Genomic DNA, 20,071 nt, shown 5'->3' on the forward strand with positions numbered 1-20,071 from the left:
GCTCAGGACATGAAACATCTCTGTGGTCACAGTCTTATGCTCAAAATAGCTTGCACATCCTTTGAGGTGTTCTGTGGCAGCAATGATCTCAATACACCAAGCTTTGAACAATTCTGTTGAGCACAACTTCTATGAACAGCATGGTGGAAACACCCACATGGAAAGGGGAAAGGATTGCAGCACCTCAGCTGGCTGGTCAGTGAGGGGCCCTGAAGAGCACAAGAGCTGGGGCTTACACAGCAGCAACTCAGCAGATGAGGGGCCAAGAGAACACCATCCTCCCAGGCTTCTTGAAGAACACACCAGTGGCATTGCTCTTGGCAAGCAGGGCATTAAAATAACTCCACTGTCCCTAGTGAACAAGCAGCTCTTGACTTCTCTTTGTCTGAGGGGTACTGGGATGAAGGTGTCACAAAGAAGCTTTATCCTAAAATCGAATCCTGCTCAAAGCTCTGAGCTAGTGATAGTGAACACCGTGGCAAAACATCCCTGGCATGCTTTAGCAGCTGTAACACACTAGCAGAACAACAACTATGCAGAAACACACTGACATCTCTGATCCCAGGAGCCTTGGTTTCTTCTGGTTTTATCACAAGGAGGGCAATTTTTTCATGGAACCCTGTAGAGCACTGCCATTAAGCAATTTCAAAATCATTGGGAGAACCATCATACATGTCAACCATGCTTAATTTAGGGTGATTAATTTAGATTTGGTAAGGCAGATAAAGCATTTTTATTGCAAAACATAACTCATTATGTAAGGTGCATATACATTACACACGTAATCAGACACTACAAAACGTGTATAGCATCTAGCTGGGGGAAAACACGTTTTTAGTAAACTAAAATTGCAGATCTAAATTTTAACAGAATGTGCATTAGGTGAGATCACTGTGTACAGAAGGGTTAAATACCTATTTTCAGTGTGAAATAGTTCATATTTCAAAGTTCACACTTTTCATGTAACCATTGTGTAATAAGATATCTTCTAAAATATTTGCATTTAGACACACTTAATACCTATTTCTGCCCGAGTAATGCCTTGTACATCACAAACATTAATTTATAATTAGGCCCCTGAAGATACTACTTCTAATTTTTTTAAAAAAAATGTATTATTTTGCCTAAAAGTTGACTCTGCTATGCTCCCTGAGAATACTACAATTTAAAATACACATATTTTATTATCTGCACCATGTAACCATTTTTGTGTGGCAGTATGTTAGCACATAAACTATCACATACAATTTATGAGTCGAATTTTAAGGCAAGCTTTCTGTTTAAAGTATGTAGTTCATAGCAAAGACTATATTTATTACAAGATTTAACAACAAGGAAAGAATTTCCATGAGTGTCTAATTTTCAATTTACACAGTAAAAAATACATCTGGAAAGAAACCAAAGGTCTTTGTAAATTGATTATATGCTAGCCAATGTGAGGCTTTGTTACTTTATAAGAGACTGAAATGAGATTATCTAGAAATTGCCTTCCCTATTTTTTCCAATCTCATCGGAAAGAAATGAAAAAAAGAATATGAAAAACTGGTTAGACTTCCATTTTTAATATAATCGGATGCTGTAAGTCACACAGTAAAATGTCCTGTAGACACAAAGGCAGGAAAATGATGGATTTTCTTTAAGATATGCAACACTTAAAATTTTCTCACTACAGCGTTCAGCTGCTTTACAAGGTTACAGCTAAGCCTAATCCTGATCTGGTTTAGTGAAAGCAGAGCTTCACTAAATTCTGGGGTCTGTAAGGATGTTAAGTGCACTATCAACACAGAGATATGGAAATTGGGAAGAATGTAGAGGTCATTAAATTAATTGGCATCCTATATGCCCACCCTCCAGTATGGAATCGATCCTCATTACCAGGGCTGTGCTTTGTTTCATTTTAAACGGTCCCAGGGATGGGATTTAGTACGTTATCAGCTATTCCCCTGTGAAGGAACCAGACCACTGATTTGGATTACAGTCAGCAGCACTTATATGAGCCTCTGCTTCATTTCAGGGGATTAAAACTCAGTTTCAAAGACAATGAGAAAGAGCCCTTCAAAACATTTCTCATATTGATGACTTGCATAGCAAAGCTGTGGAAGCCTGTATTTATTTGCCTTGGGATGGAACCATGGAGGCAGTAAGCAACTGGAAAGAAGCTCACAAGAAATGCAATGTACAAATTATTTGGAGGCAATCCTCTCTTATCTGTGAAAGAGAAACAGAGAAAACACTCCTCAGATCCCCTAATCCAGACAAACATACACAACGTTTTTGTTTGTTTGTTGTTCTCTCTGCCCTTGTTTCAAACTATGAATGCTCCTTGCAAGGTCAGGGGGAAATTTCATTTCTACACAAAAGGTCATGGACTGGGAGTTCTGGTAAAGAACTGGAAGTAAAAATTTACTTTTACAGGGTGAACTCTGAAATTTGGTCTATCAGAGTCATCCAATGGTTGGTAGAAAGACCCTGTCTCTTGCTACCCTGTCCATTTTATTTAAATGTACCAGCTCTTCAGCCTTCTACCACCCTCTGCCACCTTTCTCAGCAGCCCAGCTCCTTGGAGATGTGAATATCAGCTCTTTTCTTTTTAACCACTGAGTATCAGATGATCTCTCCTGGAGCAATTCACTTGGACCCTTAATTATTGTGACAACACTTGTTATTTAGAGAGTACTTTCATCTTCAAAGCACTTCACCAACATCAATTAACCCAAATCTAGATTAATTCATCTGACAGTTAATTCGCTGTATATCCAGCAATTCCCATAATGGAGAACAAACTAGTGGCTATTAAAGTCATCGGAATGAGTTCACTCGACTTCAACAAATATGGGATCAAGCTCATTTCTTGACTCTATTTCTCTCTCCTAAATCTTAACTGCAATATGGTATTTTCTTCCCCAGAATCTTCAGCTGCTTTATCAAGAATACAACCAAGGAAAGGCAAGGGAAAAAAAAGAAAGGAATCTGTAAGATGAGATCACAAACACAGGGAGTTAATCAGGTTTGTTTTAAGGGTGATCTTAAATCTTACGCTCCACCTGCACAGAGTTTATGAAGATTGATCAGGTCAGTCCTTGACGTGCTCAGACAAATCAGGGTTCCAAACACACTGCTACAATTACTCAATTCAGGAGGCACTCATATCATAAGGCAATTGCTAAATTATAGGTAAACACAAACAGAAAACAGGGTGAGTGGTTGCAGCAAATTCCCCACAGTCACTGTAGACCTTATGAAATAGGCATCTTAAGTTTTTAATAAGTGCCTGTGGTAGCACTTCTCTCTCTCATGTAGAGAGAGCAAGGGGAATATCAAGGAGAAAGGAAAAGAAACATTTACTTGAAATGAAGGTTTGATGGTATTTATGCAAGCAGGTCTCAGAAACTGCCTTTCACTGTGTGTTGTTTACTTTAATTTTATAATAATCCTCAAAATAATGCATCATTCTCTCTGAAGACTGTATTAAAACTCCTACGCTCATGAAGCAGTATGAACTTAAACAAATATTTCTCTTAGCTTATTAAATATACACCTCATCCTAATACATAAGCCTATTTTTTTTTTCTTTTCACCACCAAGAAGGAACTTTTTATTATCCAAAATTATCAGCTGCACAGTTAGGTCTATAAGTACTTTGCTGAAAATTCACAACATGATAATATCCTTGAAGTGGCTAATAAATAAATATTATTCAGACTATAAAGAAAGATCTGCACTCTCCAAGAGTGAGGCAATTATTCTACACATTCCAGGAAAATGCTCTGACCTAATGAAAAGGAAACAACTTACTGAAAAAGAAATTTGAAAGCATCTTTTGATTCATATTAAAGGCATGTAAAGGTTGAGTCCCCCTTCCTTATTTTTGAACATTTTCTACAAGAAAGACTCCATATGCAAATACCTCTTCAACAACACCAGGGTAAGCAAGCAGAGAATGATTGGCTCCACTGGCATTAATATGGTGAGTAAATTGAAGGGGAAATGCAGAACTGCTTAGTTAATCAAGTATGACTGAAATCACCCAATCAAGTAAATAACCAGCGAGTCTAGCCTGTACTGTAATTTGTTCTTGGTGCCAGTCTCTTTCTACGTGGAATTTAATGCCCAAAGAAAACAGCAACAATAAATGAGCCTTCTCTTATGGAACAGTAAAAAATCCTTCAGTTTGTGCCTATCTAATCATCATTTGACATTGGTTGAATTGCCTTTTAAGCCACATGCTTTTCAAAATCCTGCAGAAATTATTGCTGTTGACCGCAAACTGTATCTTTCCATACTAGTGCTTCAAACACTCTGACAGCTAAACTGTGAAAGAATAAAAGCACTAATGGATTTGTCTGAATGTATTATTCCTTGTATTTTAAGCTTTACTTAGTCTTCTTCAAAGGTTCGGCTCAGTTACTTTCACTAGTGGCTTTCAGAGATTTTCAGATGAGGGTTTATTGAAGGATTAGAGTTTATAATATACCTGTATAAGCAGAGCTGTAGTCAAGTATTAAAGATCACTGAAAACTTAATGATCTAGAGAACACAGCAGCAATAACTCAAAGAATATCAAAATAATAACCACTGCTATTTGCTTTTCCTTAACTCAGAATGGAGCAGATAATACATTTACAGACCTATAAGAAGAAATTTCTTCCCTTAATGATCCATCATTTTGCATGAAAGAGTCAACACTTTCAAGAAATCAGAAGGAAACAGAAAGCTACAACTGTCTGAAGAAGACCCAACGTTCCACCCCCAAAAATGCCATAGCAGACACTGGGGAAGAGATTATTATTTTAATAAATACTTTTCATGTAATGATTTTAATTAATAAAATTAAAATAAAGTGATTATCTATTTACATGCAGAATAATACCAAGATCTTTATTGTAAGCTGTGGAGCTTCTTCTATTAATATTGCAACAAGGTTCACATTATATAATAGTATCAACAAGGCAGGAGAGGCACTGCATAGATTACTAATTTAAGCAAAGTTCTGGTCTCTCAAGAAGACCTCGTTAACAATGACCTACCAAAAAAAAAAGTAGAAAATTCATGGTCTGTGAAAATTCACATTGGAAAGGGACCTATTTATCAAGGTCTCAGTGTGGAAATATACTGAAAGTCACACGACCTTTAAAGTCCTGAGTGCACCTTACTAGGACTAAGAGCATCATAGGTACACTGGGGCTTACAAGCATATGGAAATAGACTCCTCAGCAGAAAACCAAACATAATTCATGTGCGATGACACAGCTCCAACAGATCGAATGGACACAGCCGAGGAAGTCAACTGGACATAAAAGAAAACAGAGAAGAATGGCAGAACCAGGTTTTAACCTCATGAGAAGTGCACAAGAAGAGGCAACCTTCCTGTGGTTACCAAAAGAAAGTAACAGTACTGTCTGGGGGCTTCAGGCTGCAAAGAGCCCTTCATACACACAGAGAGAGGCCTTATAACGCGATGTATGGGACAGCCCCGGTAACCATGGCCGTGTGCCCCACTCACAACTGCACATGCACAGTTTCATCGGGATCTTCACCTGTAATCTGGGCTGCACAGGGCTGAAACAATAAACAAACTCACAGCAATGATATAGTTGCAACATACAGATTTTTGAAAGGTAGAAAAATATCTAATGGACGTGCTTCTTCTGAAAATTTCCCCTAGGTAGGTGGAAGATGGAAAGAGCTTTCTATACAGATATGACCTGTGCTTCCCACTCTCCTAGCAGCTTATCAGTTTACCTCAGCAACACTTTTACTCCAGCTCTTTTTTGCTTCCTTTCCTACTTTTCCTTGTAAACAGAACTTCTTTTGGGGAGGTTCTCCATGCAACTTCAGCAGAAGATAGAATTATTCTGTGTCATATGCCCTGTTTTGCCTTTGCCTAACCAACACCTTGTTAGGCATTTATTTCCCAAGTATAACAGCACCTAATACCAAAACAAAAAAAGATAATTTTTCTGTGTACATTACCAGGACTCCTCTAGAAAGACTGCAACTACTAGAATGGGCAGGCAGTAGATAATCCCTACCTGAAAATACCCACAACACAATCTGGTATTTCAGATAAACCTTTGACGGCAACTTAACTCACATGCTGAAACCAGATTTGAATGCCAAAGTTTCACAATTTAAAGGACCTTCAGCACAACAGACTTGGATAAAACCTGCCCTCAGAAGAAGTACAATCCTCACTCAGATTTGTCAGTAGTTACTGTTGATTTGAAACTCTTTACATATTAGAAAAGCAATACACTACTTTTGGATCAAAGAGGTATTTTGTTCACTTCAATGCATACACTAATTGTCTGTCCTGTTAGCATTAAAAGACGGTATGATTGGCACTGAAGTGTGACCAGACTTCTTGGACGGTTTCAGCATGTGGGAAGAAAAACTCAGTAGGTTCGTAAATCTAATATATCCTTTTCATAATAAAGCCTAGAGCAGCAATAATTGTAATAAAGTTTTACAAGGTGTCCTGAGAGGAATAAAATGTTCATTATTCTCTGCACCACAGCTAAATAAAGCAAAATTAGTGTTGTCTTTAAAAGCCTATAAGGAAATCAAATTACCAGACTTTGTAAAGAATGTTAGCAAAAGACTTTTGAGGCAGATCCTAACTATTGGTTGCTTTGATTTTAGTGACTTGTCTTATCTTTCTAAACAGACATTTTAAACCAGAAAGTTTCAAACGCCCAGACAGTGTAAAGACTGCTTTGGATGCAAGACTTATGAAGAGCAAATTTCCTGTACGTTGAACTTTCTTTGGGTTGTTTTAGGGTACTTTTCCCATGTTAATCCTCATTCCCCATAACAAAAATCTGACCAGTAAATTCAGAACCCATGTGATTTCAGTGGCAGAGATGAAGGGCCAGGACTCCAGGGTTCCAAATAGCCTACAGAGGCAAACCAAAGGTAGTCACAATTGCAAGGTGTTGCAAGTCAAGAATTTCACCAAGCTGGTAGTTCCCTCCGAGCCCTTCTGGTGCCTCTTTAAGCCTTAATTTAGATTATGCTTTCCAGAGCATGTTAAAAACTAACAGCAGGAAGAGACACAAAACTACCCAGCCTTATGCAATTACTGTTCACAGTGATCAAACAATCTTGGCAAGAAGCTGGTGCTCAGCAAGGCAGCTGGAATACACTAAATCTCCCCCCCATTAAATAAAGCACAGGGAACTCTTCCACCACTTTGCAGTAACATATTGCTATACACTTTATGAAGTGAAACAAAGCAACTGAAGTCAAATGTTCCATAATATGGTAATGCAGAGAGTGGAATGCTCAGTCAATCAAAGTAAAATTAAAGTAAATCAAAGTATAAACATTCATACAGTGCTATACCAGTCACAGACACTTCATCTCTCTAATTCTTATCATTTTCACTCTTCTGTCCTAGCTGCCATCCAATTCCTAGGTTATAGACCACATAGAAAAGAAGCAAATGATTATCTGACAAGTATTATATGCTATCTCTCAAATACAACTGATTTGGGTAGCTGCTCTACCATAACAGCCTTCTCTTACATGCACCAAAAGTTATAAAGGGTCTGAATTTGAAATAAGTATCAAGCTTTTTTTTTTTATTTTACAACCATAATTAGTTTTAAAATATTCCTATACTCATGAATGATCTGATGCAAATCTTAGTACTTTTAGCTTTACTGCAAATGACTGAACTGTAGCCTCAGGCAAATACTCAGGTATCTAAAGCAGGTCTACAAATACTTGCATATACAAACGAAAAACACGTATTCTCCCAAAAAAAGGTAAAAAAAAGACTGTCTTGAAAATTCTCAATAGGTTCACAAGACCCGTGGCTTTTGCCCTGGTTTTCTTCTTCAGCCATTCTTTCACTGACTTTCCCCATATCTTCTCTACAGGCAGTCCTAAGGGACTACCCTTGTTCCTCTTCACTTCTCCCTTTTCAGCCTCTCTTTTGGTAGTTCATCTGCACACAATTTTGACTACTGTCTCTGCTCATAGCTCAAAAGACCACCTTTATTCCCAGACCCATCTTTGCCTGCCCATACTGAAATCTGAGCCTTTCTCATACCTTCTCACCTCAATTTCAAAGAGACGAGCATTTTTCTCCCTGCAGAACCTCATTCCTCTACCTTTATGGACTTGCCACTTGTTCTCACATTCGAGACTTCACAATTTTGTTTGCTTCTCTTCCTAGGTTTTCTCACCTAAGTGATTTAAAGGCCACATGTGATGAAGGCAGTGCTGTGCTAATTCTGCTTTTCATTTCAGTAGCAGAAATCTGATCCATCTCTTGTCTCAAATTTATATGTTGTTCCATAATAACAGGGCAAACCACAATCCAATCATTCATAAGACTGCTTTTTGCCCTTTCCACTCATCTGTGACATGTACTGTAACATATCCACACCAGCATTTTATTTTTTCTATCTGCATAGCACATCCTGCAGCATCCGAAGTGAAAAATGACAACACCCCTTCTGCAGGGTTTTGCAGCTATAATGATGAAAGAAGAAATGTTGGCAGTGACAAAATAAAATTCTATTAGACAATTTGGCACAGTAAGAAAAAAATTAGTCATACTTTCAGGTTCAATATCCTTTCATCAGGTCTAAGAGTCTGAATAGACACTGGGGACCAGTGCTCTTTGTTTGATGTTCTTTAATTTAGTATTAGCCTTAAAGCTGATCAGAAGATATAAACAATCATATAAAGCCTTGATTTAAGCCAAATTAGCCAAAAGAAGATGATTTTTTCTACACAAAGCTCCAAGTTCCCAATCATCTGTCTTTCCCTTGACTAGAAACACTTTCATTACTATGGCACATGACTCTTTGTGGCCATCCTATTCTTCAAGTATAATAACAAATCTCTTATTTCAGTGTTTCTTTTACAGGAGGCCTCCAGATACAGAAGTAAGAAAATAGTAGTTAAAATTGTGGTAGGGCTGCCACTTCCCATGAATATACTTTCACCAGTTAAATGATGATGGAGTCAAATTATCCAACTGATTGGGAAAAACAGTCCCATTATTTTTTGAGGTTACTGCAAGAAATACAGAGCATAATCTACTGATTACAGTGGATTACCACTTCTCTGCATCCTTAATTTGATTATGGTAATCATAATGCAGCTGTGTGATCATCTTTTCCATCAAAGAAGAGGGAAGTGCAGAATAGCAATCTACAGTTGAAGAAGAGGGACCAACTTTTGTTTTCTATGAATAAAACTGTTTAAAAAATAGGAATTACTTCTGACCTTTAGCCTGCGATCCTGGTCTCCACTGCACAGAGAATTTACAGACACTTTAAAAGTCTTCCATGCTGGATTTAAGTTATTCATCACAACCTGTGAGTGAAAAGAAGAAAGAGAACCCTTAACATTTCCACATCTCTCAGCAGAATGCTAACAAGAGCCACAATTCTCAATATAGTACATTCACCAGCAAGAGAAGGAAGCAGAGCTCAGCTGGCGTTTTCAGAACTACATCCATGGGATATCAGCCCTAGAGCAACCTGCAGTTTGCAACACTCCTCCTCTGGAAAGCCCTCAAAAGGCACAAGTGGGAAATGGACCTATACATACCCACAGATCATGCTACAGACATTGCTCCAGCACTGCCACGCCTCAGTGGGAAACAATTCACAAGGGGAAGGTTGTACTACTGAACTGGAAGCCATGGAATAGAGACGCAGAACTGGGCAATGGGGATGGGCAACCTCAATTTACAGGCACACAGTTTGCCCTGCTAAGAAAACTTTATGGAATCCAAAACAGCCTTATAACCCCTAACACCTGCCACAGCTCCACCCTAAACACCTAAATGCCGTTTCTAAAGACAGCGCCAGTCATTACCATAGAGCAGTAATGTCACTGGGTCATAAGAAACAAATGTAAAGCACTCAGATTACACTCCCTTTAGCACCAGCAACCTGGGAGGAGGTGGGGAAGAAGCAACATAGTATTAATGGGAAAATACGATACAGCCTGTAGCCTGGTTTTGGCTAAATCTAATATTTGTATCTCCTGACCTTCCAAACAGAGTATCTGCCAGTTTAATTGGATTTGGATCTTTGGCTTCAGTGTCATCTTCCTTTACCATAAGGTGCATAAGTCAAGACCTGATGCCCATTAGTTAATAATTATACTAGAGTATAACACTAGGAAATGTTTTTAAACGTGAGTGTTTGCACACCACATTTAAAAACACTTCCCTTTGTGACACAGGAAGCATAAACTATGGCTCCTGACAACTCACCTGTGTCCTTGGAAAATAAATTCAACTCTATTCCTTACCTCAGTCCTGTGAACAAGTTGTTGGGTTGCATCATCATTCACCCGAAAAATCTCCAGAAAAGGATCAGATTTGCTGAAAAAATCCTAAAATAAAATACAGGACAGGTTACTCTTGAGGCTCCTTTTTCTTTGAGCTTTTCAGGCACAATGCACTGGTGCTTTCTTGACTGCTAATGAAAAGGAAGAGCCAGCGTAGTATTAGTGAGACCTCTTGGTGTTTCTCAGCAATATTTCATTCTTGTCCTTGTCCCACAAGGATTCCCATAGCACGGTTGTTGTTCTCAGTTTGCCTATTTAATCATGGCACACAGAACTCTAAAATATCCTTACACAACTTCTTCCCTTCTCACACCCAGATCAGTTCCCTGAGCATTAGCTCCGTCATCCACCTAGCTTGTTTCTTTCTGTCTCCATACCTGTTTGGTCTTTTGACATCAGTTTTCTAATGCATTGCACTTTGAAGCATATTCCACAGTGGGGTTGAATTTCACACTGTTCACGTACCCTCTCAAAACAGAAGTTAATTGGCCAAGACGCTGTGCTACTACCAACTAACACAAGATGGATTAGAGATGGTTAGAGAAGCAAGTCCTCTTCAGGGTGTGGTAACATGGCCCATGCTAAGATGACAAACAGAGCAGAGTAATGCAGTAAATAACTTGGTATCTCTAGGCGAATCTGTGAGACACTGATGTTCACATTCACACACTGCAGAACACCCTCTCCTAGTCTGGCATCCAGCTAACAACCCTGAACTTTCTTACACAAACATAAATTCAGTTGCTTTCTATAGTGCTGCTTCAGTTTGGCCACAACCTCTTTTGTTTCAACAGCTCATTTATTCTGGACATGCTGGCTGGGGGGGACAGAAGAGTAACTGGCTGTTAACCCTCCACAACTGGAGGGAAAAGCTTCAAAATTCTAACTGTGCAATGCTGAAAGAACAGGATTTAAATGCACTAAGCCCATTTTCTGTAGTTTCAAGTCCCTTCTTCATTTTCTTCTTCAAAAGAGCCACAGGATTAACTCTGTGTATATGAATATTCTTCTCTACAGGACATATCCAAAACCACAGACTTCCATGTCAATCTGGGGAAGTGAGAAATTCTGTTCGCTCTCCAAGTGTTTCTATGATAGTGTTAGTGTAAAAATTACTCTAATATATATATATAATTCTACAAATTTCTCCTCACCAAACATCCACCATACTAGCTGCATAGTCATTGGTTTGGGAACAGTTTTGGATAAGATGCTAGACAAAATCTGGGCTTGGTAAAATTTATTTTTGGGACATTTTTATGATTCCACAACTTCAAAACAAACAAAGAATTCAGGTGTTTGAAACAGGACACCTGAATTTCAATGTCTGGAGAAGAAAATGAGTCCCTATGGACCACAAAGCAAGGCTCAAGGAACCTTAAGTCTTGTCCTACAAATGACATAATGTTGGGTTCAGAGTGCTCTTCTGTCATTGATCTGCTTCTTTACTTTCTAGAGAAAACTTAACGGCACATTTAGCAACTGGTGCAACGCACATAAATATTTATCTGTTAAATACTATCATGGGGAGCATGGAACAACAAAGCTGTATGTTTGGCGCTTTGTTCCAACTACATGGTAAACAGGACATTTTACAAAACTGAAAAACCAGTGCAAAATTCAACTAAGTAACTCTAGAGTTTGCCTCAAGGCCCTGATGTAGATTCAGTATCTGGACTCCAACCTAAACTTTAAACTGCTAATATGCAGGGGGTTTTGGTGATGAAATTCTGCCAGATTACCAGTACATAGCAGAGAGAACAAGCAGAGAGAGAGAGTGTTGGTTTAATAATAGTGACATGAAAATCCAGACCACATAGGGTTAAAAAAGATTGAGCTGCCTCTTCTCGCACATAAGCATTCTGATGGAAGCTGAGAAAAAGCTTAATGTTAACAGTTTCTTTATCAAACACAAATTTGATAAGTTATTTGAAAGAAAATACCTCAAAATGATACATCCAAAGAAGACACTCTGGAGTGCAAAAGAATTCAGAAAGGAAGCCAAGATTTCATTTAAGGCTCAAAATATAGTATCATTCCTAGCTGAGTATCATAAAGCTACAACACCACATCACCACAAAGGAAATAATTTTTAATACCTGGTTTTAACTACCAAGGTAATACCACATAAAGGGAAAGATATAAGTGCCTTATATCACTCCTCCTTCAATGCAAAAACAAAGCCTAATTACTTTCAGAACGGAGGTACAAACAAAAAAATCTTTCTATATTGAAAGTGTTTTGCAAGAAGTAAAAAAATGATAAGCTGAAGAAACATTTGCTTTCACAATTAGCATTTCTTTGGTTGTTATGCTGAATCTAATAGCTTTGCATTATCTCACAAGAATACCATCTGAAAGAAGAATAGCAGCAATATATTGTGTTATTTTAATATGATTTAAATGATTAATGTAATATATTTGCTAGTGGTATAATGCACATCGTTCTTCCAGTATGTGCAGCAGTTACACAGTGATAACACAAGTACATGGCCTAAACTTAAAAAATTTAGATAGATCTGTTTCTAAGAACCTACTTTGACACATTTTTAGTAGATTAATTTTCAGAGCACAACAATTCTTAAAATTCAGGTCTGGGGATCAAGTCAAAGATCCCTTAAAAAAGGGCTGAAGCAGCCAAAAGACTCAAACTTTGAATACTATTCAACAGCTAAACAGGGCATTTGAGGATTTTTTTTGGTAGTAGTTTAACTACTACTACGGAACTATGCATAAAAGCAATATTAGCTTGTATTTTGCAGATATTTGCTGGAGAATCTTTCCCAAGCAATGGTAACTGCTTCTCTCAGAAGAGAAGTTTGCCTGCCTCAGTGCTCATAGTTTATTATAGCTATCATAAAAAATGTAGCTGCTTGTTATGGTAATTGTGATACAGCTATTAATGCAATAAAACCTTTACAAAAGTTATTGTTCCACGGTGAAGTATTCTCAGTGGATCTCTTGAAACAAAGAGGTGCCATTTGAGCTGACAGGGTTTCAATAAAACATGAAAATGCAGTTATACCTTCCAAATAAGCACTGTAATAAAAAATATAATGGTTATTTCTGCTAAGTCAGTTAACTAAAGGAAACTCTCATATCTGTCATTTTCCTATAATTTTTCACTGAATGTTTCAGCCACTCCAGTAGAAAAAATGATTAGGCTTGTTTTGTAGCTTCTCTAAAATTCTTGCAGTTTTATGTCGAGAGAGTAAAAAACATGCAACAAACATATCCTGCCTGTTATATCATAGCAACAATTTCTGTTTAATTTTCCAAAAATGTGTTGTTCACATACTTTTCTTTATTGTAGGAAATGCGTACACTTAAGGTCACCAATCTGGATCCTCTTTCAAGGATCTTCTTTAAGGAATGAAGGAAGAATATTCCTGTCCATTCAAGATGGTAATGGATGGAAAGAATTTTTTTTTTTTTAATCCTGTCAGCATATACCTGATGTCCCCCCACCCCTTCCTTTATTCACAAGTTGTGAGACATTAGGATTCTATTTGTCTTCTGCCACTCCCACAGCTAGTGCATGAGCCCCATGGCTAACAAAGGTGACCCCATAGCAGAGCATGAGTGACTGCTTCCAGAGGCTTCCTCTGACTTTCAGGAGACTCCAAGGCCAGTTTCAACCCTCAGTTGGTTTCTCTGACGTTACATCTCTACTCAGATGTTCACTTCTCTGAGTAGGGAGAGGCATACAAAACCATGCTTAGGATTTTACAAAATGGGATCTTCTCAATTCTTTGATTTTTTTTTTTCCTTTTTGTGACATCAGAGAACTCATTTCTCTCACCAATGGCTGAACTATGCAATTTAAGTAATTTCAAACCTTAATAAAAATAATTACTAATAGTGCCTTGCATTTAATGATGTCAAAGTTCATTAAAAGCCATACACTTTTCTTACAGAAGAAGTAAACCAAGCTTCAGCGAGGTTTAGAGCTACACCTTTAGCTGGAGGAAACGGAAAGACTTCTTTCAACGCAATAGGCTTCCAGAGATTTGCATCATTTGAAGACAGGAATTTGGATTCAGGTAAGACATGATGAGTCACTGCTTGACTTGCACACTGCATCATCCAGGAATTTTTTATTAGATGAAGCCCACCTTGACTGGACATGTTAAAATGGCAAGAATGACAATACTGTCGCAACATTCCAGACTGATCCCTCTCACCTTATCCCCATAAAGTGTTTCAAACACTCTCAAACTGTTGCCCAGACAACACTGACCTGGCTTGGAATTGCCCTCTGGCATTATCCTTTTAATTTATACCAACAAGCGCTAGAAGCCTAATATTTAAAGCAGATTAGAGTTTGCATTTGTGGAAAAGCAATGACTAAATACAGTCTTATTGTGTTGTTCATGTCCTTTCCTTTTTCCTAGATGTAACAGCGTATGGAACAGGAAGAAACTTGTGTACAAGTCTGGGAATTACTTCTACAGATATCTGTCTAAAGAAAGGTTGTTAAGTTTACATTTTGACACCTAAATAAATTATGCAACTCAAAACCACTAAGACTTCAGCAACTCTGAAAGAAAAAAGTAATTTATCTTTCAGATGAAAAGCAAATTCACATCCTGATCATTTATGATTGTTAATGATCCTGAGCACAGTAAAATTTTATATGTTTTATCAAGTTTATTTTAAAGTTATATGCCAGTACTATTTATCTTTCTGTGTACTTTCTGCTTGCCTGAGATTTTCCTGTAGTTTCAACTGAAAATATTTTTCGTAAGTTACAACGCAATTTTGAAAACCTGATGTATATGTATCCAAAAGTAGTCTCGCTGATTTGATTTTAAGCTACTCACAGGTCAGATGTTTACAAGAACACACTTGGGGCATCACAAACCTAAACCTTTGCATAGTCCTGCCATATGCTTCTAATTAGAAGCACTTTCATATATAAAAGAAGGGACTGTATACCTCAAAGAATTCTATGCCTGCTATTACACTGAAATAACAGAGTGGTACAAACAGTCATCAGGTTTTCTTGGGCTGTGGGTTGTTTGAGATGCTTATTATAAGTAAATGCTAAACAATAACAGATCTTTTCAGAAAGAGATACTCCATACAAGGTTGAGTAGTGTTTGAGTCAGTGGAGAGTTTTCTTCCTGAAGAGGAAAAAAGTTTTTAACAAACATGCAAGTCTTTTTCTCACATTTGAGCTACATTTTGTTGAACCAAACATGTATCATGACTGAGCTCTTATGAAGTTTTCTAGCTGTATTTTAGAAAACTTCAACGATAACATCATTGACTACTTACAGAAAGTTCACTTCTCTAAACACTTCTGATCTGTGGCATTTTACATAATTAAATTGTCTTGGTTGTAGTGTAATTAACTTGTCTTGGTTTTAATTAGATTCCCTTGAGTTTTTTTTTTTTAATTACTTCGCAACTCAAGGAAAGCCTCATTGTGAACATTCATCTGAAAACCCTGATGTGTTTAATAACACAAGGCAAAAATATATGTCATGGAAAATCTCATCAAATTATATTTGCAGGCATTCTTATATCTTTCAGAAAGGTTAATATCAAGCAGCTTACCTTGTCATCCAATTTCCGTGCACTGAATGAAAGTTCAACGTAGTCATCATTGCCAGACAATTCCTCAGCGATCACCTAAATGGAAAGCTACATTTGAGCTGTGCATGGTGTAATGGAAGGGGAGAACGACACCATTTTTCAGTGTGTGAAGACTGCAGACCCCATTTAGGAAACTGAAGTGTGCAACAAGTTAATGTGTTTCTCTTTGCTGTCAGGAAGGGCATCACCTCGGTCAGCCCAAAAACCTGAATCACTTTGTGTCATGTGACTATGCCTTGTCAATCACCTGTCAATGGACAGACATCAACATCCACCAGGCATCCCTTTCCTCTGACCAAGTACTCCTCCACAGAATGGAAAACAGAGAATTCCACAATCTCACAGTGTCCAAGGGGACAAAAATGCTCTACAAGAGTTGTATTACTTGGGTCTAAAGCCCAATTATTTTTATGCTGCTTCAGCATCATTTGGCAAGATAAATGAAAAAAGGAGTGAAGTCACCTGTTATTAGTTGCCACAAAAGGCACATCTACAGCAGGAAAGTTCTCCTGGTATAATTTTTCTACAACTGGCAAAACAATTTGCTGTAGATGGAGTGAGAAGCAATGTAATTCTAAAATAATGCAGCATGATTCTTTCAGATGGTGTAAGCTATGTCAATAATGATGCCAGTCACTGTGCTATGCAACATTAAAAAAACCCAAAAACAACTAAACCAGTTTCCTAAGTAAGCCATTTAACCAAACCTGGGATTTCTCAGTGAAAAATATTCTTTGAAACAAACCACATTATATTCTATTTGACAGCTTTAAAACTTTTTTCCCTGTTGTACATCTTCTCCCCAGGTATTAAATCTCCCAAAAGAACCTTTTTCTTGGGTGTTTTATGTACATTACCACACACACGGCAGTCATGCCAGTTTCCCAGAGAGGCTGTGTCTCCATCACTTGAAGTCCTTGGGGAGCTGCAGGGACACCCCAACAACTTGTCAAACTGGCTTGGTAGCAGCTACCAACTGCACCTCAAAACATCAACCCGTCAGAGGTGCATATAGCACCTCTTGTGAACCTATTTCAGAAAGGGCAGCAGCTGCCAGAGGCAAGAGACACAAAGGAAGGAGAGGTAGGAGGCCTGTGAGACCACCCTAAAGAAGATCCAGGAGGAGGCATGGAGAAAGGAATGCTGTGGGGACACAGCTGGAGATTCACTCTTTGAAGGAAGTGCTCCATGCTGGAGGAGGCACTTCTGAGTGTGTATACCCTCAGGTAAGGCACATGCTGGAGCAGAGATGCCCCTGAAGGGTCTGTGGCCTGTGTGTAAGCCCAGAGCAGAGCTAAGAAAATGAGTGAAAAAAACCTCAAAGAGCAGCAAAAAAAATATCACTGTTTTCTGATCCTGACCTGTGTCACACAGCACCTCATCAAAGGGACTGAGCACAACATGAAGTGAAGGCAAAGGGAGTGAAGACCATGAAGGAGGCAGGAGAGGTGTCAGAAGTGGAGTACAGGGAAAGGGTAGGAAAAGTATTTTCCCTAAGAGGTTTTTTTTTGTCTAATTAGTTTCTCTGTCGTTAAAACTTTACTTTGACTGGCAATTAATAAAATTAAGTAAAATTCCCTGAGTTGAGACCATTCTGGCTGTGACACCTCACAGCAATGAGCTGTGGTGTTTCTCCATGCAAAATACTCGCAGTCACACAGAGGCGCAGGTGCTTAACTGGGCATTAAAGTACCATCACACAGGCACATATGTGGTGTGCAACATCTTCCAGGCAAACATCAGCTTGCTGGAAATTTGGCCCATAGAGTCTGACACATTTCTCTTCCATGTAGTCTGATGGTTTAAAAGATCTGGTTAAGCTGTGTATGACCAACAGTGCTCCGGAATTTGCACACCAAATTTTGCAAGTATTTTTAACTGAAAATAATGAACCCACTCTTATAAAGGTTTACAGACTTCTGGCTGGAGAAGATGAACAATGTTCTGTTTCTTCCCACAGCCATATTATAAGATTGTGTGGATGAGGCATTACATAGTTAAAGGGCTAATAAAATTCCAGCAAAACTTGCTAAGATAGGAACTTTCAAAATCCTATGAAAACTCATAATTCAGTACACTGAATGAGTTAGGAAACTAGCATTTCTAACTTCCATACTTGACAGACACCTGGTATGTCCCTAGATCCAGAAATAATGATAAATAATCAGTTTTAAATTATTCTGTTGAGACAAAATACTTTTCACACAGTATTTTTTGTCTGGGTTCAGTTTTCTCCCATTCAAGTAAAGTCAACTTGTTCTTTAGTATTGCTGGCCAGAAGCCAAAGCATGTAATTAAGGTCCATATTTCATGGTTATCATCCAGTGTGAGGCCAGCAGGGACTATTTACTCATTTTCTCTCATCTTCTGTTTAACACAGTGATTTAATTTTTGCCAGAACACTCCACTAACAAGCCTAATAATTTTAGTTGTACTAGAGCATTTGTGTTTTCACAAGACTAAACTCTTTGGTGTTCCTCAAAGAAGAACAGAAGGGAGGTCCAGAACACCACAGGGATGGGGGAGATGAAGTATGCCTGGTTTATCCCAGCAGGCAAACCACACCAAGTTATTTAGGGAACAAAATTCTTTCCTGGTTCTATTCAGCCAGATGAGTGGGGAACTCCTTTCCAACCCCAGACCAAAACCAAGTTTACTGTATGCATTTAAGCAAATCAATTCCCAGCCAAGCACCAAGGAAGACATCTAAGAAATCAAACTCCCTGGGCTCTCAAAAAGTATCTCATAGTCTGCTGTCTCTTTTGTGGCTGAAGGCAGAAAAAAATATCCAAACAATCAAGCCAGAAGAAACCCATCTGGCAAATCGCACATTAAGGGAAAAATTCCTTCTCAATCTCATGATGCAACAGAGCAGATCCCCAAAGCAGAATCTTTTATTATAGCCTTCATCTTAATGCAGAGCTGCAAATGTCACAAGCATGCTAGGTTCAGCGCAGACAAGATTGATCTCCCAAGCAAGCCAGCACAGAAAAAGAGAGGTAATACACTAATTTTCAGATTTCAGGATACACATGGGGCTATAACAATCCAGTTCTTAGTTGCATTACAACACATCTAAAACTAATCTCATCAAAATTTTTTTTCCCTTTCTTTTTTCCTAAGAAACTTGAAAAAGCCCAAGGGAAAAGAAAGATGAGGCTCCTTCACATCTCAAGGCAGGTAAAAATTCTGCAGGTTCCAGTCCTTCAACTAAAAGTATTCAAGCAGCAGAAGTTACTTGCTGTCATCCAAGTACCTTAAAAGTACTAGTAGTAAGTATTGTGGCTTATGTACAAATCATACGTTATTTGTTGCCATTTCCTTGAAACAAGCATTTGTTAGAAACAGTACCAGTTGTCAAATAAACAATTTAAATACATTTCTCAATCAAGGGTTGTTCTGATGGCTTAGCAGGATGCTTTTAGAGAGAATTAGTCACATTAGATATTTCTAAATAATTGGAAAACAAAAGCATATTTAAGACTGACTTACTGTTATAGATGACTTTCCTGCTGTGTTGCCATGTTTGAGTAAGGACTTGGAGAGCTTCCTCTGAGAAACAATCTGCACAAAAATAAAAACAAAGGGAAAAATAAGTAGAATGTGTAGTAAATACATGGTTTATTGTGATTTCAATCTTATGTCGCTTTTTTTTTTCTTTTTTTCTTTTCATATCAAGGTACTTTCTCAATCCATGATCGGAGTTAACACAGTAAGACCACAACCAACAGGAAAGGTCCCCCAGGAAGCCTGCACAGCATGCGATGGAAGGACAAAACAAGCAGCTGGGGTGAAGCAGAATGGGGAGAACACAATTCACTGCATCAAACAGAATAGTGAGAAACACATAGAATTTCCTTAAGTATTGCAATGATGGTGACAGAGGACAGAAGTAAGATTTAAGCAGACTTAAAAGACAATAAGAAGAGAGCCGTACACAGCAAATCTACCAGATACCTCCAAAACTCATTTATTTTTATAGGAAACTGAAGTCCATTTAAAATGAGAAGGCATTTATTCTATTTCAAAATATGAGCAACTCTAAATTCAGGGAAGAAGCAAGCAAGCTGCCCCATATTCCAGTTCCAAAATCATCTCCTTTGCTTACGAGGTACCAGATCTCCCCTAGAACTCAGCAAAATGAACTTGGT

At 38.2% G+C, this 20,071-nt stretch overlaps 1 protein-coding gene across 1 annotated transcript in view; it reads right to left on the bottom strand.

Moving 5' to 3' along the window:
* Nucleotides 1–20,071, bottom strand: part of CPNE4 (copine 4) — a gene marked incomplete at both ends in the record, with an annotated part of 190,701 nt that overhangs the window by 77,476 nt on the left and 93,154 nt on the right. The window contains 4 exons of the mRNA XM_082277487.1: nt 9,244–9,333; nt 10,282–10,365; nt 15,882–15,956; nt 19,413–19,484. Coding sequence (XP_082133613.1) covers nt 9,244–9,333; nt 10,282–10,365; nt 15,882–15,956; nt 19,413–19,484 — 321 coding nt within the window. The remainder of the gene's footprint in view (nt 1–9,243; nt 9,334–10,281; nt 10,366–15,881; nt 15,957–19,412; nt 19,485–20,071) is intronic.

The sequence above is a fragment of the Coloeus monedula genome (genome assembly GCF_965178545.1).
Source record: "Coloeus monedula genome assembly, chromosome: 1".
Classification (NCBI taxonomy): Eukaryota; Metazoa; Chordata; class Aves; order Passeriformes; family Corvidae; genus Coloeus; species Coloeus monedula.